Source organism: Salmo trutta, chromosome 22 (assembly GCF_901001165.1).
Source record: "Salmo trutta chromosome 22, fSalTru1.1, whole genome shotgun sequence".
Classification (NCBI taxonomy): domain Eukaryota; kingdom Metazoa; phylum Chordata; class Actinopteri; order Salmoniformes; family Salmonidae; genus Salmo; species Salmo trutta.
The window spans coordinates 17,236,911-17,264,130 of NC_042978.1; the positions used below are offsets into that span (position 1 = coordinate 17,236,911).

The following is a 27,220-nucleotide window of genomic DNA, read 5'->3' on the forward strand; positions in this document are numbered from 1 at the left end:
GGTGCTTCAACAAAGTACTGATTAAGGGGTCTGAATACTTATGTAAATGTAATATTTCATTTATTTTTTTTGCAAAAATGTCTAAAAACCTGTTTATGCTTTGTCATTATTGGGCATTGTGCGTAGATTGATGATGGTAACATTTTTTGTAATCAATTTTAGAATAAGGCTGCAATGTAACAAAATGTAAAAAAAAAAAATTGAATGGGTCTGAATACTTTCCAAATGCACTGTAGTATTTCACTGTCTAAACAGCCATTTTGGATTCAAACATGTACAGAGTGTCACAGTCCAGAAATGTGTGTGTTTTTTTACATTGCAAGCAGAAACACATTCTCCTGGAGAAAAATACCTCAGTCCCGTTTTCCTTTCTATTCCCCCTCGCCGGCTCCTTTCCCCCAATCCCTTCCCACCATGCACACACACGCACACACACACACACTGCTGTTACCCAGGGGCTAAATTCTAACGAGGCTCCCTCCCTGGTCAACAAGGCCTCTCATCCTGCCAGCACCGATTGGCTTCTCGCTGACCGGCCCCCTCCCCTCCTGCCCCCACACAAACACAGCCTTGAATTATTCAGCCTTTGCGGCAGGCAGGCAGGGCCGCGGTTGATGAGCAGGTGAATGGGAGATTGCGGGTGTGTGAAGCCCAGTGGACGGCCCAGGGAGGGGATGCTGAGGGGAAGAGCGGAGTGGCACAGCACCGTGGCAGGCCAACCTCATTTCCACTGCACTAGGTCCGCCACTCTCCCCGGCACACACAGCCCCAGCCATGCAGCTCCCTCCTAGCACCTCACACATCCCATTACAGCTTAGCTGAGCCCAGCGGTGTGTGGGTGGGTTTATTTGTATGTGTGTTTGCATGCGTGTGTAAGACAGAGGTGGCATGTGGGTGTGCATGTGAAAACGAGAGAGAGAGGCAGAGGCAGAGAGGAAGGGGGATATGCTTAGACTGTTGACATTACTGCTGGACCACACATACAGTACATTCAGAAAGTATTCAGACCCCTTGACTTTTTCCACATTTTGTTACGTTACAGCCTTATTCTAAAATTGATTAAACAATTATTTCCTCATCAATCTACACACAATACCCCAATAAGGACAAAATGAAAACAGGTTAAGACATTTTTGCACATTTATAAAAAAACAAAAACATAAATAACTTATTTACATAAGTATTCAGACCCTTTTCTATGAGATTCAGAATTTAGCTCAGGTGCATCCTGTTTCCATTGATCATCCTTGAGACGTTTCTCTAACTTGATTGGAGTCCACCTGTGGTAAATTCAATTGATTGGACATGATTTGGAAAGGCACACCTGTCTCATATAAGGTTCCACAGTTGACAGTGCATGTCAAAGGAAAAACCAAGCCATGAGGTCGAAGGATTTGTCCGTAGAGTCCCGAGACAGGATTGTGTCGAGGCACAGATCTGGGGAAGGGTACCAAAAAATGTCTGCAGCATTGAAGGTCCCCAAGAAAACAGTGGCCTCCATCATTCTTAATTGGAAGAAGTTTGGAACCACCAAGACTTTTCCTAGAGCTGAGTAATCGGGGTCCTTGATCAGGGAGGTGACCAAGAACCCGATGGTCACTCTGACAAAGCTCCAGAGTTCCTATGTGGAGATGGGAGAACCACCCAGAAGGACAACCATCTTTGCAGCACTCCACCAATCAGGCCTTTATGGTAGTGTGGCCAGATGGAAGCCACTCCTCAGTAAATGACGCTACAAGCGATACGCCATCTCATTTGGTTTGCACTTAGTGGGACTATCATTTGTTTTTCAACAGGATAATGAGCCAAAACACACCTCCAGGCTGTGTAAGGGCTATTTGACCAAGGAGAGCGATGGAGTGCTGCATCAGATGACCTGGCCTCCACAATCACCCGACCTCAACCCAATTGAGATGATTTAGGATGAGTTGGACCACAGAGTGAAGGAAAAGAAGCCAACAAGTGCTCAGCATATGTGGGAACTACTTCAAGACTGTTCGAAAAGCATGTCGTCATGAACCTGGTTGAGAGAATGCCAAGAGTGTGTCAAGCTGTCATCAAGGCAAAAGGTAGCTACTTTGAAGAATCTCAAATATAAATATACACTTTTTTGGTTACTATATGATTCCATATGTGTTATTTCATAGTTTGATGTCTTCACTATTATTCTACAATGTAAAAAATAGTCAAAATAAAAAAAAACCTGGAATGAGTAGGTGTGTCCAAACGTATGACTGATTTGCTAAAATATATATTTTTTTACTGTTTTTGCTTTGTCATTATGGGTTATTGTGTGTAAATTGATGAGCGGAAAAAAAACAGTTGGATCAATTTTTAGGGAAAAATTCAAGGTGTCTGAATACTTTCCGAATGCCCTGTATGTGGCACAGCATAATCTTCTTCCTCTTCTCATTTGGAGTTTAATGTGGATGCTTTTTCCATAAACCTGGATCCTGAATCACTGCCATCCTCTTACAGTCACCCCAGGTCTAGCAGCACTAATACCACAAGGAAATGCATGCTGTGCACATACACCAGCAGCCACCTGACATAGACAATCACTGGTTTTCATCATGGTCGCATGTCCAAAAGAGGAGGTAAGGACACTGATATCTATACGGCTAAGAGATGAAGATTATTTTCTTGGATCAATTTGGATTTGGGAGGAGGGATTGTGTGAAGGATGTGGGATTTGCTATGATGCTGAGCTGGTGTGTGGAGTGTGTGAAGTCAATCTCTGGTGGACTGGGTCCAGCTCTGACACACCAACTGTCTCAGAAACTTCTCCCCTGATAGGTCGCGTCTGTTAAACATTCTAACTAGTCAGTGTTCATCAAGCAATCTAAAAAAAACGTTTGAAAAAAGCCTTGGGACGCCCATGCTTTTATTTAGTGGCATTAATGTCAAACTAGCTGACATTGTGATTGCTTGTCTGCCCCACAACACAGGCAGACACTTTTATTTAATGTAACCTTTACTTAACTAGGCACGTCAGTTAAGAACAAATTCTTATTTTACAATCACGGCCTACCCCGGCCAAACCTTCCCCTAACCTGGACGACGCTGGGCCAATTGTGCACCGCCCTATCTAACTCCTGATCAAGGCCGGTTGTGATACAGCCCGGGATCGAACCAGGGTCTGTAGTGACACCTCTAGCACTGAGATGCAGTGCCTTAGACCGCTGTGCCACTCGGGAGCCCGCACGCAGGTACACACACAGGCACACACAAACATATACAGTAGTGTGTACAGTACACAATAACACACATACAGATCAGTGATGTGAGCGCTGTGTGATCACGACAAGCTGCCATGTGCACATGTTTTTCACAACACCCCACTCTCTGTATCCACAGAGGGCCCTGACATGATGGCAGTGTACTGTATGCACCTGGACAGCTGTCAGAACCTGTCCCACTCTGTAGCCACACATACTCCCCTTCTGGGGTCTCTCTCTCTCTCTCTCTCTCTCCTCTCCTCTCTCTCTCTCTCTCTCTCTCTCTGCTCTCTCTCCTCCTCTATCTCTCTCCTCTCCTCTCTCTCTCTCTTCTCTCCTCTCCTCTCTCTCTCTCTCTCTCTCTCTCCTCTCCTCCTCTCTCCTATCTCTCTCTCTCCTCTCTCTCTTCTACTCCTCTCTCTCTCTCTCTCTCTCTCTCTCTCTCTCTCTCTCTCCTGCTCTCTCTCTCTCTCTCTCTCTCTCTCTCTCGCTCTCTTCTCTCTCGCTCTCTCTCTTCTCTTCTCTCTCTCTCTCCTCTTATCTCTCTCTCTCTCTTCTCTCTCTCTCTCTCTCTCTCTCTCTCTCTCTCTCTCTCTCCTCTCTCTCTCTCTCTCTCTCTCTCTCTCCTCTCTTCCTCTACTCTCTCTCTCTCTCTCTCTCTCCTCTATCTCTCTCTCTCTCTCTCTCTACTCTCTCTCTCCTCTCTCTCTCTCTCTCTCTCTCTCTCTCTCTCTCTGAACCACATATATATACATTCCAGCTCAGTACACAGCCATCAGTGCATGCTATTCATTTCTGCAGCAAATGTTTTCCTGGGGACTCGGACAATAGCCCTCAGAATATTGTGGTGAGCAATTACTGATGAGCCCATGAAAGGCCAGGTAGCATTATGAAGAGTGTGTGCAGGGAGGCAAGAGGGAAATGGTGGGCCTGAAACTCAGTTGCCTTTAAGGGTTCTTGTATACACCTGGAATATGTACTATATGCTTTTATAAACTGGGTGGTTCGAGCCCTGAATGCTGATTGGCTGACAACCATGGTATATCAGACCGTATACCACGGGTATGACAAAACATTTATTTTTACTGCTCTAATTACGTTGATAACCAGTTTATAATAGCAATAAGGCACCTCGAGGGTTTGTGATATATGGCCAGAATACCAAGGCTAAGGGCTGTATCCAGGCACTCTGCGATGCGTCGTGGATAAGAACAGCCCTTAACCGTGGTATATTGGCAATATACCACATCCCCTCATGCCTTATTGCTTAAATATACTGTCTATATTGATTGGGTTTCACATCGATCAGATGGCAATCACATCACACATCTTTAAGTGGGGGGACAGCCAGCGGTGAAGGAGTTAATGACAAAACGCAATCGTTAATAACTCATAACTCCTCTCCTGGGGAATCCTAGTTTACATTAATTACACCATAGCCCCTGGCAAACTGCATATCAAGCAGTATTTTTCAAACAAACAACTGGCATATCTACTTACCATCAGCGCAGAGCAACGGGGGGGGGACTGGATGGCTGGCTGGCTGTTTGACTTGATAGCTGGCTGGCTGGCGAGAGGCCGCTGAGCGGAGAGAAGCTTTTCCAGCCCACAGAACACACAATCCACAATGCACTGAGCACAGCCAGCCTGCTACACTACAACATATCTACTACACACGCTGTCTCACTCATCTATCCCTTTACCATCCCCTCTCTCTATCTCTCTCTCGCTCTGTCCATGGCCCTGTCTCCATTTCCAGAACATGAAAACAGACATGCTACGATGGATTCCTCTCTCTTCTGAGTACACTAGATGGAGCACGTCTCTGATGGATTGATGGTAGCAGTGTGTTCCCAGTACTGGTACAGTGGCTGGAGCTGTGATAGTGTCTGTGTTGTTCCCGCAGGCCTGTGTTTCTACGTTGTCGTCGTGACTACCGGAGGCAGTACAGAAACACTGTTGAGCGTAGCTGGTGGAGCTATACCTCCGACCACCCATCTGATCCTCTTTTTCTCCCACCGGGGAATCTCGCGCTCTGTTGGGGGGGGGGTGCACCTGCGTATGTGTGTCTCGGTGGGGTCTGACACACGGCAATGTCTGCCTGTTCTATTTGGGTGACATGTTGTGTCTCAGGAAGAGAGGAGACAGGGGGTCTCCACGGGGCTCGAGCAGGAGAACGGGTAACTGTTTCACAGCACAGTGGGGAGAGGGGAAGGCACCGCCATGCTACCCTCTGTGTATTCACCATGAGTAGAAGTGATACTCAGTGGAATTACAACTCCATGTTGGGCAGTTGAAGGGTTTGATTTCTGGAAAAGTACCATTTCAGAGTCCTACAGTACAGTGTAGGATATTAGTGGGGAAGACCCTACAACTCTCATACGACGCGAGAACGCATTCTCTTTCTGGGGATTGTGTGGGTAGCGTAGTTTTGTTGGATGACGTTGTGTTGTTGGATGCCCCAATATAAGTGCTTGATTACCATTTCATGCATGTGTTTGTGCCTGTGTACCGTAACTGTAACATGTCTACCAGCAAAGACAAACAGATGCATAATATAACAAACATACATGCAGAGAAAGGAGTTGAGGAGTTGCACAAGGCTGTTAATTCTCCCTGACGTGGCTTGGTGTTCTTTAATATGTTGTGGATGTTAAATCTTTCAGAGGCCAGATGGTTTGGATACTGTGTTTTCCCTCGCAGCCTCGGTGCCCCCGTACCCCTCATTTATACATTCATCCACATCTCGCCTTTTAATCCCAGTGGTGGGTCAACCCTGACGGATGCCCTCCCAGGCAGGCAAGGGGGCGCAATTAGCGACTCCGCGAGACGGAGGGGACTACGAGCAGGGTGGAATGAGCTGGGAAATAATCCCCCTCTCTTTAACGCACTACTAAGCACAGTTATAGCCTACCGTGAACGCATCCCTTGGCGTTCTCTCAAAGAACAACTTCTTTTTTTTTATGCTCTTTAAGAAGAAAAAAAGCCCTCCAGGCTGGAGCTTGGCAAATTTGAAGGATAAAAGAAACAACTTGTTTTTCGAGAAAAGCGCCAGAAATGTTCAAAGTTTGCAGTGTTAGTATTTGCATGTTTAATGTGAAACATGTGCCTTTTGGCTAGGCTCCTTCTTGTATTATTCCACAGAGATGGGGGTTGGTCTGTCTATCTGTGATGTTCTTCTGACCCGGTAATGTTGAGCCATGCTGTCTCTGTAGCAGACCCGGCTCTACTCCGCTCCACTACTGACGCTGACGATGTCCTTGTCACTTGCTATCTGCCATAGTGGGGGAAATAGAAAGAGGACTACTCCCACACACACTGTGTACAAACACAGAGATGCACACACTACACTACACACACAGATACTGTGCATAAACACGCACGCATACCGTGCACAGATATGCACATATTTTGTTTTGTAAAGGCAGAAATCCTATCTCACACTCACACACAGTGCCCTTTCCTATTTTCAAATTGTCTCTTTCATCCCTCGTGCATATCATTTCTGTTCTCCCCTTCGTCTAAGAAAACAACAATGACTCACTAAGCTTTTTGTAAAGAGACCAATTTGAGAAAATGCAAAGAACAAATGAATTGACATTTGATGGCATTGCCTTAGAAAGTGCGAGTGGAGTGCATCTGATCAATGCTGGCTATATTCCCCGGAGAACAGACACATTAAACAGTTCAAACCGGCCCTTAAAAGCCTGGATTATTGATTGAATCATTTTCCAAAGTATTTTTGTATTTTTTTTATCTCTGGGGCTGAAGCGGGTTGGAGTAGGCTGGTAGGTGGTGGGTGGTGATGTTTTCTGTGTTCAGATGGCATGGTGGTGAAGTGGGTAGAGACTTACCCCTGGCAGTGTTTTCTGTTCATGGAGGGCGTTCTGGGCTTTGATGGCCGACTCGCGGGCGCAGTAGGTGAGGAACGCGCAGCCTGAAAAACAGAAAAGGGGGAGATATTAACACAAGTCTATCTGAACACTGGGGACTGAACACTGATGAAAGGAGAGGACACTAAACACCGAGTGGCAACACTAGCTCAGAGACAGAACAAGAGGAGACTGACAATAGATATCAACCCTAGGTCAGTTACTGGGCACAACAACACTCGGCAACAACTGTGTTCAATCGAATCCCCTCCACCCACAACATTGGGTTCCCTTCAACCTCGCTTAGGCCCTTGTCAGTCATGAAAAACAACACCCTGGAAAGGGGATGTGTCCCTCACAATGAGGCAGCAAGAGCTGCTACTGGGGAACAATCCCTCCCTGCAGACAGTCTCAATGCTGCCATACACTCGATTTTCTTCCTGTCTTCAGCTGGCCTTCGGGCTGAATGCTCTCTATCTCTCTTTCTCTCTCCCTCCTCTCTCTCCCTCTCACTCTCTCTCTGTGCCTTACTTTCTCTTGTTTTTCTCTCTCTTCTCTCTCCCTCTCTATCTATATCTCTCTATCCCAGCCCCAGTGCCATAGATCAGCCTCTCGCTGTCAAAAGCGCCTACCATGCTGCCGCGATGCACAACACTGAACCCTTCTGACAGCAGCAGAGACAGCAAGAGGGAGCAGGGCCGCAGGACAGAGAGGGGGAAAGAGGGAGGAATGGGAGGACTCGAACACTGTGCAGACGGTGGGAGGGAGAGAGGGAGGAGGGCAGGGCTTCAGGCCTCAGGGCTTCAGGCCTCAGGGCTTCCTGAGCACAGAACGAATGCCCAGCCACAAGAACACCAGGTGACTACCACACATACACACATACAAACACGCACACTGTCACTCTCGCCCACTGTCTGCCAAATAAAGAGCTCCTCCTGCTGGCAGACAGCCCAGAGAAATGAGGTAGATGAGGAGAGAGGAGAGAGATTAAAGAGAAAGAGAGAGAGACCCCGGAGAGGTATTGATGCAATCATTTACCCCTGACTGTCTGAATAAATAGATTTGGTAGTGTTATATTAATGAAGTTCATGTCTGAATATATAGATTTGGTAGTGTTATATTAATGAAGTTCATGTCTGAATATATAGATTTGGTAGTGTTATTTTAATGAAGTTCATGTCTGAATATATAGATTTGGTAGTGTTATATTAATGAAGTTCATGTCTGAATAAATAGATTTGGTAGTGTTGTTCATGTGCGTTACCACACACTATCATATTTCTGCCATTTTAGAAACGGTTTACTAGAAAGCATCACATTTCGGGTCATAATTCAACAGAAAATATATTCAGTGGGTGGTGAAGATGGCGTCTTTAAAGAGACAATATTCCTATCATTCCCGATGTTGCAGATCACATCACATTCATCCGTCCATAAATTCACCACCTCATTCAACATCTTGCACCCCGTCGCCTGGCTGTATGACAACATGCTTATGCATCTATCTTTCCCCTGAGCAACGCTACATAGACTTTCAATGACCCCAGCATTTTTCCCCCAGCTATTCTTTTCTCAGAGCCAGGTCAGTGCATTATAGTAACCTTTGCTACAGTGCTACACAAAAAGAGGGGGTGCTTTGTCAGGCATTGATCCATTGATTGGCCAGGCCGCGTTACATCCCTATGCCCTACGGCCCTATACAGCCCAACTGTCTCCCAGCACAGCAGGCCTGCTAGTCTCTGCTCTCTAGTCCCTGCTCTCTGGGTCTGGATGTATGTTATGGAAGGACAGTGATGGAGTCTGACAGAGGTGACCACCTCAGTCTTAAGTGGCTGACTGCCAGGAGTCACGGTGCATCTCTCTTCACACCCCCCCCCCCCTCCCCACCGGCCCTAACCTAATGATTTCCAATGGCTACCAAGCAAATAACTATCATGATGCTTTCTTCCCCACATAACATCACCCCTGTCTCACTGAGGAGACCATGGTACTAAATGGGGCCATGTTGTTGTTATTCTGTAGGAATTGTGTTGTTGGTATATTTGACAAGTGCCATCCCTATCTCTCACTGAGCAGGGCCTCGTTTGCATATTACAATCACAAACACTGCCCAAATTGGATTTATTTGTTAATGTGTAACACATACGGCATTGAGAATAAATTAATAACAACCACAATGCCAACAAACAAAGGGGAACATGAACTCCATTTAAATGTGCTTCTATGTTCTTTAATGTAAGGCTTAATAAGAATCTGCTGGCCACGGGCGAAAGCTCTAACAACTTCCTAATTGGAATCCAAACATGTACAAATAGCCAGCGTTGCATTGCATACCAAGTGCGGACGTCAGAGCCTGATGAAATGGTTTGAAACACGACAAACAGCGATGTAACCCAGAGAGAGAGGCTGGTGGTGTTGCTGACGCAGCGAAGGGAAGGCACAATGTGGAAAATATGAGACTACCGAGGCATCATTTGATACCAATCTAAAACAGCCCTTATCTCACACGTTGATTTCTAGTGGAGAATCTCCTCTTCCTCCTACTCCTCCTCCTCATCTGCTCCGATATACTCCTGTCTGACGTGTGGCTCCACTACATCGGCTGAGGTAGCTACAGAGAGGCTACAGAGAGGATAGAGAGGCTACAGAGAGGCTACAGAGAGGATAGAGAGGCTACAGAGAGGCTACAGAGAGGATAGAGAGGCTACAGAGAGGATAGAGAGGCTACAGAGAGGATAGAGAGGCTACAGAGAGGCTACAGAGAGGATAGAGAGGCTACAGAGAGGATAGAGAGGCTACAGAGAGGATATAGAGGCTACAGAGAGGATAGAGAGGCTACAGAGAGGCTACAGAGAGGATAGAGAGGCTACAGAGAGGATAGAGAGGCTACAGAGAGGCTACAGAGAGGATAGAGAGGCTACAGAGAGGCTACAGAGAGGATAGAGAGGCTACAGAGAGGATAGAGAGGCTACAGAGAGGATAGAGAGGCTACAGAGAGGATAGAGAGGCTACAGAGAGGCTACAGAGAGGATAGAGAGGCTACAGAGAGGATAGAGAGGCTACAGAGAGGATAGAGAGGATAGAGAGAGGATAGAGAGGCTACAGAGAGGATAGAGAGGCTACAGAGAGGATAGAGAGGCTACAGAGAGGCTACAGAGAGGATAGAGAGGCTACAGAGAGGATAGAGAGGCTACAGAGAGGATAGAGAGGCTACAGAGAGGATAGAGGCTACAGAGAGGCTACAGAGAGGATAGAGAGGTTACAGAGAGGATAGAGAGGCTACAGAGAGGATAGAGAGGCTACAGAGAGGATAGAGAGGCTACAGAGAGGATAGAGAGGCTACAGAGAGGCTACAGAGAGGATAGAGAGCCTACAGAGAGGATAGAGAGACTACAGAGAGGATATAGAGGCTACAGAGAGGCTGCAGTGCTGATCAGGCTAGAGGGACATAAGGGGCCAATGGGGTGACTGTCTTTCTCTCCCCAGCTCCACTGTGTTGAGATGGTTTGTAATTAAAGAGACTTCTCCTCTGCTCTCCCCTCCTCTCCTCTTCCCTCCTCTCCTCTACTCCCCACCACTCTCCGCTCTCCGATAGTAGCCATTTGCAGGGTTATTTCCTGCCGACGAGGCCCTCCATTACTAGTGCAAAAGGGAACGTGTGTCTGATCCAGCACCTTTGGCCCTAATCTGTGAAGTGTAGGTAATTCCTGCTAAGTGTAGAGGTCCTACTGATAAACCCATCACCGTCCCCCTCTCCTCTTACTCTCCTCCTACTCTTCCAGAATCAGCACTTATTCTAAGAGCCTACTACATTCAGTCCCTACTGTCACACACAGACACACACACACCAACGCACACACACACAGCCCAATGTACACATAGGCACCACAGCGTCTCTCACTCCATCTTTCTATTCCCTCTCTGTGCCCCAGAGGACCCTGCCCCAGTGTAATGAAAAGGTGTGAACTTCCCCTCTCCTTGGCATTTACTCCACCAAAAGTGTGAAGGTAGCAGAAACAGAGCTAGCCCTGGCTCAGGTCTTTAGTCGCTGCCTACCCGCTCCCTCACACTTCATTTGCACTCTGTGGGAAATGTCATCGCCGAGGGTAGATTACTTGCTTACTTCATTTACTGCTGGAAGGGCTTTCTGAGGGGCCGGAGCCCAAAGTGCACATCATCAGCACTGATACAATGTGATTATTACCTGAATCAGTGGCAGGCGTGGCGGAGCTCTGTGGCGCAGATTGACTATGAGGGGTAATCAGGGCTAGTCTCAGAGCAGTCCTTACTGCTCTAATCCCTCCCTCACCCCCCAAACCCCTGATCCCAGATCTGCACGCACACAGCCAACCACCAAGCCACTGCTCGAGGAGAACAAAGGGAAAAGGTGGGGGTACTTTCCAAAGAGCTTTCACTCATTGTTCCGACAACAATATTTTCCCTGCCCCAGCCTAATTACCTTGTAATGAGTGCTGTAATATAAGCAGTACTCTAGCGTAACCTGTAAACCTTAATTAAGTCAGGCACGTTAAAGGGAGCCGCATGCGGCTGGGCCTCCATCCTCCAGCACCGCACCCTCCTGCACTGTAATTTCAATAGTCTCAAGACACTTCCTCTCCTTGTCTCTTTATCTTCCATCTGCTCTAATATGAAAGACCTCGATAGGAGAAGGCAAAGTCCAATTTGGCAGGCAACATATTGCTTTCACCTGCATTCTCATGTCACTACAAATGAAGGTGGGGTGAGACAAGGAGCGGAAGAACACTCAAGACTGTTGAGATCCTTTATGCTAGTCAGGGAGCAGAAGGTATCCTAGCGTTTAAGAGCATTGGGCCAGTAACCGAAAGGTTGGTGGTTCGAATCCCCGAGCCGACTAGGTGAGAAATCAGACGATGTGCCTTACCCTAACTGCTGCTGTAAGTCGCTCTGGATAAGAGTGCCTGCTAAATAACTAAAATGTAAGAGGGCCTGGTGTCAACACTGGTAACAGACCCTGGTAGCTTCTGTAACCCCTGGTGAAGGAGACCCAGGCCATTGAGTTGTTGCTGTGCTCAATCATCATACACTACGGCCCCTGAGCAGGAAATACACCCTGAAGGACACACTCCAGGTCTGCGTGGACCAACACAGTTGTGTGTGTGTATAGTAAAGGATTTGTGTTTGTACCAACTAGCTCTCCCAGTCTCACGTCAGAATTAGACGTTCATCCATGTTTCTCGAATGTCATATTTCAAAGTTGTTGCAAAAGGTTTAAGTTTAGGCATTAACTCAGAATTCTTAAGGTTAGGCATTGACTCCAAATGGTTAAGGTAAGGGTTACGGTTTGGGATAGCCATAAAACATTGCTTGATTCGAACTTGCAACCTTTGGAATCAGTGGCAGATGCTTACGCCCATCCTTCACCCCATCCACAACGCTCTAGCAAAACTGAAACCTAATTGAAGGTAGCAGCGCTCACTGTTGTTTCCATGCCATCTCCCGACATCCTCAGAGATGGATGGATGTGGAATACTGACTTCTATCACGGGTGACCTGGCTGGTGTATACAGTAAGGGTCTTGGCCTCTCGGCTGGGTGGCGGCCTGCATAATGAGGATGAGGAACACCGTAAAACTGAATCATTTGTTCTGAAAGAGGAATCAATACAGTACAAATCCATTGGGGGAAAAAATGGGCTGAGAAATAGGCCTTGACAAATTCACACACACTCAACCACAGTAGGTAATTCGGTAGTTGGTTTGTAAGGTTGAAGGTTCTCTTGGGCAGTGACTTAAAAACAATACTACGGTAAAGTCCTATAGGGCCAATACTGTGGTGGAAACTTGGCACCTACAGTGGATGTAGCTTTCCTGTGTGGACTGACTAAATGAATGATCTCTGCCTGCTTTAAGCCTGTACCAGGCCAGCATTATAAATACATCCAGTGGCCTGCACCCCTGATGAAGAAGCTAATTGACACCATTAATGGATGGGGTTTCAGGGTGCAGTAAATACTGTGTCCGTTCACAGTGGTGCGGCCACGTCAGGCGTGGGTGGACTGACTGAGAGAGGAACATGGCTTAGACTCCTCATCAGATGGAGGGCAATGGGAGTTTACCTGCCAAGTCCCCCCTTAGCCCACAGCTAAGGGATTTACAGGGGAATCAATAAGAAGTTTTCTGTGAGCCCCATCAAGGTCAGAAAACTGCATCTCTTCCTCTTCATGTTCTATAACAGGCCCTGGGAAAAACATGAACATTCCCTGACCATAAACACTGCATAGGCTATACTATGCCTGGAAAATACTATAGGATAGAAACAAAAAGGGAGTTCTATGTTAGTTAGCCACATTAGCATTTTTGATGCGATACCCACACTATTACTGTCTTGTTTTCAAAAAGCACTGCGATTTGAACCTCGAGTCAGATCAATTGATCACAGTAAATTCACATTAGTCAAAGATAGGCAGTTCCAAACTGACTTGGTCTGAGAGACAGATCCGCTTTTGAGGTCCTTTGATTTTACAAATTGGGAAAGGTGTCTTTAAAGATGAAGCTTCAAAGCTCCAAGGCTGGCGATAAAGAGAGGGATGAGAAGAAAGAAGTCCCCCTCTCTTCGCCCACTATGCATACACTGCACTTTATTTCCCAGCGCCCATTCATGCGGCATTTGGAGAAAACATTAATTGCACCTTTCCAGATTCCTTACTAAATAGACTAACGAGTTAGCCTTGCTGCACGCTCTGTCTTTTCGACTAGCGATTATGTACTTTGAGGCACAAAGCAGATTCCTCATATACACACAGATTTTAAATTACGTGCAACATGCCAAATATTACAGATTTTTTTTCTCTCTCTCCCTGAGCATTTTCTTCCTCTGACTACTGGGCTGGAATGATAATAATCATTAACACAGGTGGTCTTGCAAATGAGCAGGTGCCACCGTGTTAATTGTATTGATGTATTTCCTGGTAACGGCGGTGGCCAGTGTTACGCCTCCAAAAATGTCTCGTCCTTTAAAGACGACCACTGGCACGGTGAAAGAGAGAGAACCTTCTTAGCTCGTCAGTTAAAGAGCTATAAACTCTCAAGGTTGTGGAGCCAAAAAGCTGCCAATATACTGTAGATAGGATAAATCTGTTATTAATCTAGTCTTTTTTGATTATTATTAAGGCGCCGTTATCACTATGAGTAGTCAAAGATGGGAAAGCTGCCATTTTGGAAATTACTATAAGATGTACATCATCAGAATTGCAGTGACAAAGTCACGGGTCCTTAATTAATCTAAGCCCTTTAAAACCAATTATTATTCCTACATGGCATGAAGCCACTTTACTGTACATACTGTACATCTGCACCTTCTGTTACCCTAATTCCAACATTCCTGTGAGGCATCTCCAATGCACTATACTGTAGCACCAAGCCATTGGCAACATGCTGTTCCAGAAGACCTCTCTATCTGGCAGTGGAGCGATTAGAGCGTTACCACTCCTCCATAGGATGGAGAGATGAGGAAGTGAGAACAAAGCTGGGGGTGAGGAATAGAGAACCCCCCACAGTCGGCCTCAGCTGCTTTTCTCCCTTCCTCACCTCCCTCCATCTCCCCTCCCTCTCTCCAGTATGGGAGCAGTCTTTAGGGGGAGGCTGGCAGGCAATCAGTGATGTCATGCCAGCAGCACAGCGATGGCAGCTTAACCTATTTTCGGAAATACCACAGATTTCTATTTATAATCATGCTGAACAGCGTGCATCTCCACACGTCCCTCACGGACCAAATATATTCAGACATTTTCCATCATAATGGGTGTTTCATTGTTTCAATGTTGATTTTTAATTAGTTATTCAGGACATATGTTCGTAATAGTAGTATTACAGAAATATATTACATTTACATAAGTGGTAAATAGGTAGTCGTAGTAGCAATGGAAGTAGTGGTAGTAGTACATTTGAAATTTTTTGGACATTTTAGTCATTTAGCAGACGCTCTTATCCAGAGCGACTTACAGTAGAGAATACATACATTTCATTAAAAAAATTCCCGTACTGGTTCAATATCATTACATTTGAAATGTTTTACGTCAGAATTTTTCAGCGACAGCCATGTATAGTATGCTATGCGTTAAAGCAGCAATATATAACTTTTTGGGCGACCTGACCAAATTCACATAGAAATGTGCATTATAGATCTATCATTCTCATTGAAAGTAAGTCTAAGAAGCAATAAATCGGTGTTCTATTTCTATGCTTCCCGTCTTTTACATTTGGTTTTGTACACCAGCTTCAAACAGCTGAAAATACTATATTTTTGGTTATTGAAAATATATTTCACAGCGGTTTAGATGGTAGTATGATTTAATACACTATGCATTGCTTGTTTTGTTATACAAACTGAAATTAGCAACCAGGAAATTTTATTAACCAATCATACAATTCATTTGACTTTGTTTCTCCCAATCTAACTACTGTACATAACTGTACATAACAACATAATGGTAATAATTTACTTGAATGGTAAATCTCAATTGATAAACTGGGTAAATCAAAATGTACCCTAGCCCTATTCACAATACAGGTGAATGCATATTCAGTAGGATGCATGCATTGAGTCATTGGGCTTGTTTTGGCTGATTTCACGGGGCTACAGAAGACAAAACAATCTCATTCCCTTCAATGTGGCACTTATTTTACTGTACTGATCAACAACATTTGCATAAAAGTCGCTTCTTTTATAAAAGACTGCGCTGTCTCTTTAACCAGTAATGACGTCATTCACGAGCCAAGAGGGGTGCGGCCTGTTGGAACCCTCAGCGCGCTGAGGCAATAAATCTTTGGCTGAGGGAGAGACTTGAGGTAGACATGCTCCAGTACCTTTGGCAACTAAGAACGTATCCGCTTTGGGCTTGATGTGTAGTCCATACATGCATAATCTATGAGCAGAATAACCCTTTTACCTCAATTAAACACAAAATCCCAAGTTTGAAAGTGACTGTTTTGTTGAAGCTGAGACACACCATTTTCCCTACATTTCCCTCCACGTGGGACAGCACCTTAGCAATTTGAGTTCTAGCCAATGAGCTTCAGCCCCTCACATTTGAGTGACAGCTAGCAAAAGGCGTGCCCAGAATTATTCAATGAGATTGCCGGGCGGGCCCAACGGCTTAGTGGACACAGCTGAGAGAGAGAGCGAGAGAGAGCGAGAGAGAGCGAGAGAGAGCGAGAGAGAGCGAGAGAGAGCGAGAGAGAGCGAGAGAGAGCGAGAGAGAGCGAGAGCGAGCGAGAGAGAGAGAGAGAGAGAGCGAGAGATTACATGGTGCACCTATCTACACATAAGTGACTTAGCCATTTTTGGGGACCACTTTTGTCTTGTGACTGCTACTTTCAGAAATATTGGCTAAAACGTATACAAAAGTACCAGAGAATCTCTTTAAGTGAATGGATAAAGTTTTTGGTGGCAATCAGCTTTGAAATCAGCATATTTTGCGTTACGGTTTGCATATTATCACAAACAAAGTACTAGGGTAGTGAATTGATGTTAGTTTCAGCTGTAAGCTAGCAAGGAAAGTCAGCCTACAAAGCTGGAAGCTACCGGTATCTTCTTGCATTGTAAAGATATTCCAGCCTGTATGGACATTGTTTTGGGAACAATAATTAATCGTTTCAACATTATAAATGCCGTTTCACATTATTCAAGTGTGTTAACTTCTGTGCAGCATGAGTGGGGAGCTAAACATGATGCAGTCCAGACTCCCAGTGCAGGCTAGCAATGAGTATGGGGAGCAGGCACGGGGAGCAGGCACGGGGAGCAGGCACGGGGAGCAGGCACGGGGAGCAGGCACGGGGAGCAGGTACGGGGAGAAGGCACGGGGAGCAGGCACGGGGAGCAGGCACGGTGGCTCCGTTTGGGACATTGGCTGTGCTGATGGACAGACTTGATCCATGAGACACATTTGACAGGATTACCGAAAGTAACACAAATTCTAGTACCGACCTGTTTTTCATGTTCTAGTATCGAATAAGTACCGACGTTTCTGTATACCGTGCAACACTAAGCAATAGTATAAGTAGTAATAGTAGTATGATGAGCAGTAACATGTCTGGTATTACTGGTGGGTTTGTCTTGAATCAGCAGCTCAGGGGTGATTATGTTATACATCTGCTAAACTTGGCCTCTGCACCTCCACCTTAAATCCCTTTGTTTAGGTCCCCCGGCCCTCCACAATAGATACAGCTTTAAACCTGTCTGAAGACTACTCCATAGCCTCCGCTCTCACGCTCAACACAACACCTTAGGATAGAAGCAACCATTTGTTTCTGCTGCTCTGACAATCACCTCATTTTTCTCATTCCACTCATCTATTGTGCCTGCCCATGTGTCTGTCTGTCACTTGTCTTCCGTCCACTTCTCTGTCTGTCTGCATACAGTACATGTGGCTGTGCTCCCTCCCATCCCTCTCTGTCACGTCTGCCTGGCTGACACTGGCCACCCTACATACAATTATGTCTCTGAGACTGCATTAAGGCCACATTCTAAGAGATGGGATGGCTTGACTAATCTCTGATTGTTTTTACTAAAACAGGGGGATAGCGGGTTCTCCAAGGGCACAACACTGTGAGAAAGACAAATAACAGGTATCTTATTATTTTCCCTGGCTTGTACCAAAGAGATTTATCGCATGACTTCTCCTGAAGCGTTCCAAAATGGAGAGGGATTATCACAAAACATTACATTAAAATCTCCTCAACATTGTTATTTCATTTTCCCAGCTTCTAAAATGAGTCAGTGCCAAGCTAAAACACAACATTAAAGGCACAAGGCAGTCAAAAACGTGACTTTCCTGTGTTTTATATATATTTCCACACTATGAGGTTGGAATAATACTGTAAAATTGTGAACATTATGATAATGCCCATTTAGTCTATGAGCCCTTCGAAAAGGCCGCCTGAAATGTCAACCTGTTTTATGGGAGGGAGCTTTGGCCTTCCATGGTGACATCACCATGGAGTAAATTAGTTAATAGACCAATAAGAAAGAGAGTTCCAAACCTCTCTGCTAATAACAGCACATTTTCAGTTTTACCCTCCCACCTCAACCACTCCCAGACATTCTTGGTTGAAATTCTTGGTTGAGAAATTGCTCTTTGCTAAGAAGTTTGTTTATTGTTTTTTTAAATATTAAAATGGTAAAAAAGAATCACAATAAGGTACTTCATTTTTACCTAGAAATTATTTGATATTGAGATAAAATTGGCTGCATTGGACCTTTAAAAGAACAGAGAGCGTTACTTACAGAACCATCGCCACTCTCACTGCCTTTATCTCTCCTCTCCTCCTTTCTCCTCTCCCCTCTTTCTACGGTACACTCTGCTCTGCAGGAGATGGCACTCCTTTAAGCTCAGCACCATACAAAATAGATAGGCCTCTATCCTCCTACTTAGCCCAGTGGAGCATGGGTGAGAAGGTGCTGTACTTTTACCACCCTACCGTCTACGCCTTTTAAAGAGAGAAGTCGGCAGACTAAAACATTTTCAACTGTCTCCCTAGTTCTTACTGCATGTATTTTAGTGACCTAAATCATTTTAACTTTGAAGAGGGAAAAATACTTTGGAAATGTATTTTCATCTTACTTTGCTATCATGCTTAGCAAAACAAAACAAACAATAAAGCATTAATTAATTCAAAGCGCCTCTAGCAAGGTCTCGCTTGCAATAGAGATTTTAATATAAAGGGATTTCCTGGTTAAATAAAGGTAAATAAATAAGAAAAACTCATTATTAATTTAACTTACTGACAAAATATTCAAGTTGCACAGCATGCTATAAAAGTAAGATGCATGAAAATAGGACAATTTATGACAAACATTACTCCTCTTTCAAAACATTTGCATGAAGGCTACCACAAAATCAGCAAATCCATTGTCAAAAACATTCTGTGAAGTTAAAACATCTATCCAAAGTCGAATGTGTAACTTACGAAGCATAATCAATAGCTTTCTTCCTCACTCTGTGGCACTGTGACCAAAACCTTGATTTGACATCACATCTCCAAATCAAATCAACTGTGAATGTGAAATAAAACCAAAGACGAATGGTCACCCAAGTCTCACTGGCGCAAACATCCTTGATGGTGACCTCCAGTCCAGACAACAGCTGATAAAACCACAACTGTGAAATCACCCACAACCAAGGTTAATGGAAGCCAATTCATTTCATATGCATGTAGCTGTGGCTACAAGGGCTACCAGGCAACTTCTCAAAAGACAGTCCATGTTTTCCCACAGACGTGCCCATGTCTCTGCTGTAGGCACCCTCTGAAAGCAGCAAGCACATTGATAAATGGTCACTGAATAACAGCCTTCAAAGATGCCAGGAATGTCCCCACCCTCCCACTCACTCTGCCACCGGTAAGTGTGTGCCCAACGGACACTGGCCTACAGCAGAGACAACGACCTACAGGACTACAGCTCATCTTGAAGTCAAGGCCCACAGCTTGTCCTGTCAGAGCCAGTTGAACTGCTACATCTTTTACGGGGAAACCCTGTTGCTTATTACAATATCTACAGACATCGGAGGGTTGTGAACGGAGCTCGGGTATTGTATTAGTCTGGTGACCTTCACTCAGTGCCCAGATTCACGTCAACATGGTTTATGTTTATAAATCATTGGATCAAAAAGGGGTGATTTATTTAAATTGGGCTTTGGGTTTTAGTCCAGATATAGGTGAGGTCAGACCAAACCTCAATATGAACAGGTTGTTTTAGTTTTTTGGGTTCTCTTTTTATTCTTCATTTGGCTTAAAGCCCATTCTAAAAATGATGACTGCATATTCATATGCATCGAATTGCGATGGCTCCCATCTCCTGCGGAATTAAAGATCTGTAATGTTGTCAATATAACTTCAAACTTTTCCGCCTGTGCGAGATCTAAAATCTGTCAAAAGCCTATCAATAGGATTCCTGTATGGCTGTGTGTACCATCCTAGCAAACCAAAATTGGTTCTGGGAAAGTTCCCAGAACATTCGTTAGATTACGGCAAATGTTCTCATAACACAAAAACTGTCCAGTTGTGCTGATGATTATACAATGTTTGTATAAAACATTTGCCTTATTTTGCAAGAATATTCCTAGAACAAATAAAATCTGTTCTTTAAAGTTTCCCAGAATGTTTCATTAGGTTGGTGGAAAGGTCTGGTGAGAAAATTGTGGGAACAATCACAAAAGATATGTTCGCAAAACACAAAAACTGTCCTGTTTCAAATCCAATTTTATTGGTCACATGCTCCGAATACAACAGGTGTAGACTTTACAGTGAAATGCTTACTTACGAGCCCATTCCCAACAATACAGAGTTAAAAGTAAGACAAATATTTGTTGAATAAAAAAGGAAATAGTAACACAATAAAAACACCAACAAGGCTATATACAAGGGGTACCAGTACTGGGTCAATGTGCAGGTGTACGAGGTAGTTGAGGTAATTGAGGTAATACAGTATGTACATGTGGGTAGGGATAAAAGTGACTAGGCCATCAGGATATATAATAAACAGAGTAACAGCAGCGTATGAAAGTGTGTCTATGTGTGTGTGTGTGGCGTCAATATGCATGTGTGTTTGTGTTTGGTGCGTGCGAGCGAGCGAGCGTGTGTGTGTGTTGGAGTGTCAGTGTAGTATGTGTCAGTGCGTGGGTAGAGTTAAGTGAGTGTGCATAGAGCCAGTGCAAGAGTCAGTGCCAAAAAAATTACGATAAAGAAATAAATAATAATGGGGGTCATTGTAACTGTTCAGCTGTCTAATAGCTTGGGGGTAGATGCTGTTCAGGAGTCTTTTGGTACCAGACTTGGCTTGCCGTGCGGTAGCAGAGAGAACAGTATATGACTTGGGAGGCTGGAGTCTTTTACAATTTTTGGGGCCTTCCTCTGACACCACCTGGTATAGAGGTCCTGGATGGCAGTTGCCATACCAAGTGGTGATGCAGCTAGTCAAGATGATCTCAATGGTGCAGCTGTAGTACCTTTTGAGGATCTGAGGGCCCATGCCAAATCTTTTCAGCCTCCTGAGGTGGAAGAGGCTTTGTCGTGCCCTCTTCATGACTGTGTTGGTTTGTTTGGACCATGACAGGTCTTTAGTGATGTGGACACCGAGGAACTTGAAGCTCTCAACCCAGTCCACTACAGTCCTGTCGATGTGAATGGGGGCGTGTTCAGTCCTCCATTTCCTGTAGTCCACGATAAGCTCCTTTGTCTTGCCCACGTTGAGGGAGAGGTTGTTGTCATGGCACAACACTGCCAGGTCTCTGACCTCTTCCCTATCGTCGTGTCTTCGACAAACTTAATGATGGTGTTGGAGTCGTGCGAGCCCACGCAGTTGTGGGTGAACAAGGAGTACAGGAGGGACTGAGCATACACCCCTGAGGGGCCCCTGTGTTGAGGATCAGCGTGGAGGATGTGTTGTCGACAACCCTCACCACCTGGGGAAGTCCCGGCAGGAAGCCCAGGATACATTTGCAGAGGGAGGTGTTCAGTCCCAAGGTCCTTAGCTTAGTGATGAGCTTAGAGGGCACTATGGTGTTGAACTGAGCTGTAGTCAATGAATAGCATTCTCACGTAGGTGTTCCTTTTGTCCAGGTGGGAAAAGGCAGTGTAGTGTGCAACAGAGATTGCATCATCTGTGGATCTGTTAGGGCGGTATGCGAATTGGAGTGGGTCCATGGTTTCTGGGATGATGGTGTTTATGTGAGCCATTACCAGCCTTCCAAAGAATTTTATGGCTACAGATGTGAGTTCTACGGGGCGGTAGTCATTTAGACAGGTTACCTTGGCGTTCTTGGGCACAAGGACTATGGTGGTTTGCTTGAAACATGTAGGTATTACAGACTGGGTCAGGGAGAGGTTAAAAAATGTCAGTGAGGAGATTTGCCAGGTGGTCAGCGCATGCTCTGAGTACGCGTCCTGGTAATCCGTCTGGCCCTGCGGCCTTGTGAATGATAACCTGTTTAAAGGTCTTACTCACATCAGCTACGGAGAGCGTGATCATATAGTCATCCAGAACAGCTGGTGTGCTCACAAAATGTTTCAGTGTTGCTTGCCTCGAAGTGAGCATAGAAGGTATTTAGCTCGTCTGGTAAGCTTGCGTCACTGGGCAGCTCTTGGCCGAGGTTTCCCTTTGTAATCTGTGATAGTTTTCAAGCCCTGTCACATCCGACGAGCATCAGAGCCAGTGTAATAGGAGCTGTCAGAGCTGGTGTTGTGCAGATTATTCTACAATGTTTATTTTAGGGTGCAAAAAACATTCACCTGATGTTACAAGAACATTCCTAGAACACCTTTAATCTGTTCTTTAAAGGTTTCCAGAATGTTTCATTCGGTTGTGGGAGCAGTCTGCTTGGAACATTGGGAAGATGCCACAAAAGACATGTTCCCAAAACACAAGAACTGTCCAGTTGTGTGGATGATTCTACAATGTTTCTTTAAGGGTGCAAAAAACATTCCCCTGATGTTACAACAAAAATTCCCAGAACACATTTAGTCTGTTCTTTAAAAGTTCCCAGAATGTTAGGTTGTGGGGATATGACAAGAGATAGGTCCCCAAAACACTAAAACTGTCCAGTTGGGCTGACATTCAGATAATGTTAGTATCAGGGCACACAAAACATTCCTTTGATGTTCCAAGAATGTTGACAGAACAGCTTTTCTGAGTTCTTTAAAGGTTCCCAGAACATTTAATTAGGTTGTGGCAACAGTGTGAGTGCATTACAAGAGACACAAAATATGCTCAGTTGTGATGACATTCATACAATGTTTAAATTATTTTGCACAGGATATTCCTATGTTGTAAGAATGTTGACAGAACCCATTGTCTAAGTACTTTCAAGGTTCCCAGAACATTTCATTAAGTTATGGGAGTTGTCTGGGATGTTGCACTAATATTCTTGTGATATTCACATAGGTTGCACAGAACATTCCCACAATGTTGCACAATATTCCACAATTTCCAAAATAAGTCAATTTTTATGACATTCATAGCATATTTGTTTTAGGTTGAACATAATATTCCATTGATGTTTACGCCAATATAAATTTGACCTTGTCTTGGAGGTCCTCAGAACATTTCAAGAACATTTAGAAAACATCATATTTAAGCCTTAGCTAATATTTCCACAACATTCCCAGCATGCCATATTGTAGCACCTTAAATCAGATGGGAATACATACCAATTATGTTTCTCTCCAGATTTAATGACAAGTCGCATTTGAATGTGATAGACACATAGCATTTTAATTGAATTCGTAGTACATTTGAAGAGCATTTAATCATACACACCCGAACATAATTTTTACACTAAATTTGCTGACAATCTGCACATGTGGGGTTTGAACCTGCAATATTTGGTTGCCAAGCCAGGTCTTCTGTCCTCTGCACCACCAGAAAAGATTTCTTACAGCTTGTTTCTTCAGTATATAGCCGTGGCAGTATGGTCAATCAGGTATTCCATGCTTCCTTTTTGGCCTTCTTAGATATAACTAATCTAAGGATATACTGGTAACTAGGTTATTCACACGTCACCCATCCTCTTCACAGTGCCTTCAGAAAGTATCCATACCCCTTGACTTACTCCACATTTTGTTGTGTTAAAGCCTGAATTCAAAATGGATTGAATATTCTTTTTTCCACCCATCTACACACAATACCTTATAATGACAAAGAGAAAAAACATGTTTTTAGACATTTTTGCAAATGTATTGAAAATGAAATACAGAAATATCTAATTTACATAAGTATTCAGACAGTATTGTGGAGTATCTACAATGTTGTTTAGCCATCCTCAGTTCTCATATCACAACCATTAACCTCTGTAACTGTTTTAAAATCACCATTGGCCTCGAGGTGAAATACTTGAGCAATTTCCTTCCTCTCCGGCAACTATGGTAGAAGGACGCCTGTATCTTTGTCGTGACTGGGTATATTGATACACTATCCAAAGCCTAAATAATAACTTCACAATGCTCAAAGAGGTATTCATTGTCTACCAATCGGTGTCCTTCTTTGCGAGACACTAAAAAACATTGCTGTTTTTTTTGGTTGAATCTGTGTTTGAAATTCACTCCTCGATTGAGGGACCTTACAGATGTGTGGGGTATAGAGATGGGGTAGTCATATCAAAAACCCTGTAAACGACTATTATTTAACACGGAATGAGTCCATGCAACTTATTATGCGATTTGTTAAGCACATTTTTACTCCTGAACTTATTTAGACTTGCCATAACAAAGGGGTAGAATACTTATTGACTCAAGATATTTCAGCTTTTAATGTTTTATTAATTTCTAAAATGTTCTACAAACTAAATTCCACATTATGGGTTATTGTGTGTAAATCAGTGAGACAAAATCTAAATTGAATCCATTTTAAATTCAGGCTGTAACAACAAAATGTGGGAAAAGTAAAGGGGTGTGAAATCTTTCTGAAGGCACTGTATATGCTGCGTACTTCTGGACCCATATTTACAAGGTATCCAAGACTGAGTGCTGATCTAGGATTACTTTTGCTTTTCAGATCTTGAAAAATACAACAAGGGGGACCATATCAAGCATCTCAAAGTAGGAATTATATTTCGGGTGTGTTTTAAAAGTTGTGGGAACATACAGTGCCTTCAGAAAGTATTCACACCCATTGACATTTCCACGTTTTGTTGTGTTACAGCCTGAATTTAAAATGGATTAAATTGATTTTTCCATCACTGGCCTACACACAATACCCCATAATGTCAAAGCGGATTTACGTTTTTAGACATTTTTACAAATTAATAAAAAATGAAAAGCTACAATGTCTTGAGTCAATAAGTATTCAACCCCTTTGTTATGGCAACATTTGCTTAACCAGTCACATAATAAGTTGCATGGACTCACTGTGTGCAATAATAGTGTTTAACCTGATTTTGAATGACTACCTCATCTCTGTACCCCATACATAAAATGATCTGTAGGTCCCTCAGTCAAGCCGTGAATTCCAAACACAGATTAAACCACAAAGACCAGGGAGGTTTTCCACTGCCTCGCAAAGAAGGGTATCTATTGGTAGACTACAAAAAAAGCAGATATTGAATATCCTTTTGAGCATGGTGATGTTATTAATTACACTTTGGATGGTGTATCAATACACCCAGTCACTACAAAGATACAGGCATCCTTCTTAACTCAGTTGCCGGAGAGGAAAAAAACCACTCAGTGATTTCACCATGAGGCCAATGGTGATTTTAAAATAGTTACAGAGTTTAATGGCTGTGATAAGACAAAACTGAGGATGGATCAAAAACATTGTAGTTACTCCACAACACTAACCACAGAGTGGAAAGAAGGAAGAAAAATATTCCTAAACATGCATCATGTTTGCCATAAGGTACTAAAGTAAAACAGCAAAAAATGCGGCAAAGAAATTAACTTTATGTCCTGAATACAAAGCGTTTTGTTTTAGGCAAATACAACACAACACATCCCTGAATACCACTCTTCATATCTTCAAGCATGGTGGTGGCTGCATCATGTTATTTATTTGCTTGTCATCGGCAAGTATTAGGGCGTTTTGGGGGGGATAAAAAGAAACAGGATAGAGCTTAACATCGGCAAAATCCTAGAAGAAAACCTTGTTCAGTCTGCTTTCCAACAGACACTGGGAGACAAATTCCCTTTTCAGCAGGACAGTAACCTAAAACAGTAACCCAGAAGTCGTCTTCTGTCGCCTTGTGTTTTAGGTTACTGTCCTAACCTAAAACACAAGGCGACAGAAGACGACTTTGAATTTGAGTGGCCTAGTTACAGTTTTGACATAAAACGGCTTTGAAAATCTATGGCAAGACTTGAAAATGTTTATCTAGCCGATGATCAACAACCAACTTCACAGAGATTTAAGAATTTTTAAGAATAATGTGCAAATATTGTACAACCCAGGTGTGAAAGCTCATAGAGACTTGCCCAGATAGACTCACAGCTGTAATTGCTGCCAAAGGTGATTCAAACATGTATTGAATTAGGGGTGTGAACACTTATGTAAATGAGATATTTCTGTATTTTATTTTCAATAAATTAGCAAACATTTCTAAAAACACGTTTTCTCTTTGTCATGACGGGGTATTGTGTGTAGATGGTTGATAATTATTTAAAATGTTTATCTATCTTGAATTCAGGCTGTAACACAACAAAATGTGGAATAAGTCAAGGGTTATGAATTCTTTCTGAAGGCACCGTATCTCTTGCAATGTATCCACACTGTTCCCACAATCTAATAAAATGTTGTAGGAACATTTAAAGAACTCAGAAAGGCTGTTTTTCCAACATTCTTGCAACATCAAAGGAATGTTCTTTTGCACCCTGATAAAAACATTATCTGAATGTCAGCACAATTAGACCGTTTTATTGTTTTGGGAACCTCTCTCTTGTCATATCCCCACAATGTTCCCACAACCTAAAGAAACATTCTGGGGACCTATAAAGAACAGACAAAATGTATTCTGGGAATGTTCTTGTAACATACTGTAGGTGAATGTTTTTTGCACCCTAAAAGCATAGGTGGGTAGTAATGCTACAATTAACGCGTTACTTGTACTTAAGTACATTTTTGTAGGAACTAGTACTTTTCTAGTTACTCTCTGTGGGCTGTACTTGTACTCTTACTCAAGTAATTTCTGAAGGAATTAACTTACTTTTTACTCCGTTATATTTTACCAAATCACTTAATAAGTTACACAGGTTTGCATTATTATATCGTCGTTGTGAGATGAAAACCTTGTCACTCCAAATGTTGTAATTTACCAGTTTTTTTTTTTTTACATGAATCGATACTATTGGTTCCCCTTTACATCTGTAAGAACGTTTCACGACCCCTTGGCCAATGAAATATATTGAAAACAACTTGTCAAAGCACTTAAGTCCATTGGCTCTCAAAGCTGTCTGTCAAACCCTGTATCTCCACCATGGCTCTTGAAGTGAAGCACATGTCTTTACTCCTAAGGAGATTTTTGTTTGTGGGTTCTTAGCCAAACCCGATCAGAGGTAAGTTTCAATTTAATTACCTTCTGCCTTTGTAATATTATATATTGCTGGAGTAAGATAAGTATTAATCTGATATAATTCTGCTGTTGAAATTATGTTTTGAGGGCGAGTGC

At 43.6% G+C, this 27,220-nt stretch overlaps 1 protein-coding gene across 11 annotated transcripts in view; it reads right to left on the reverse strand.

Moving 5' to 3' along the window:
• Nucleotides 1–27,220, reverse strand: part of LOC115158238 (CUGBP Elav-like family member 5) — a 268,535-nt gene that overhangs the window by 233,950 nt on the left and 7,365 nt on the right. For all 11 annotated transcript variants that reach the window (XM_029706940.1, XM_029706938.1, XM_029706936.1 and 8 more), the window contains exon 2: nt 7,073–7,155. In XM_029706940.1, coding sequence (XP_029562800.1) covers nt 7,073–7,155 — 83 coding nt within the window. The remainder of the gene's footprint in view (nt 1–7,072; nt 7,156–27,220) is intronic.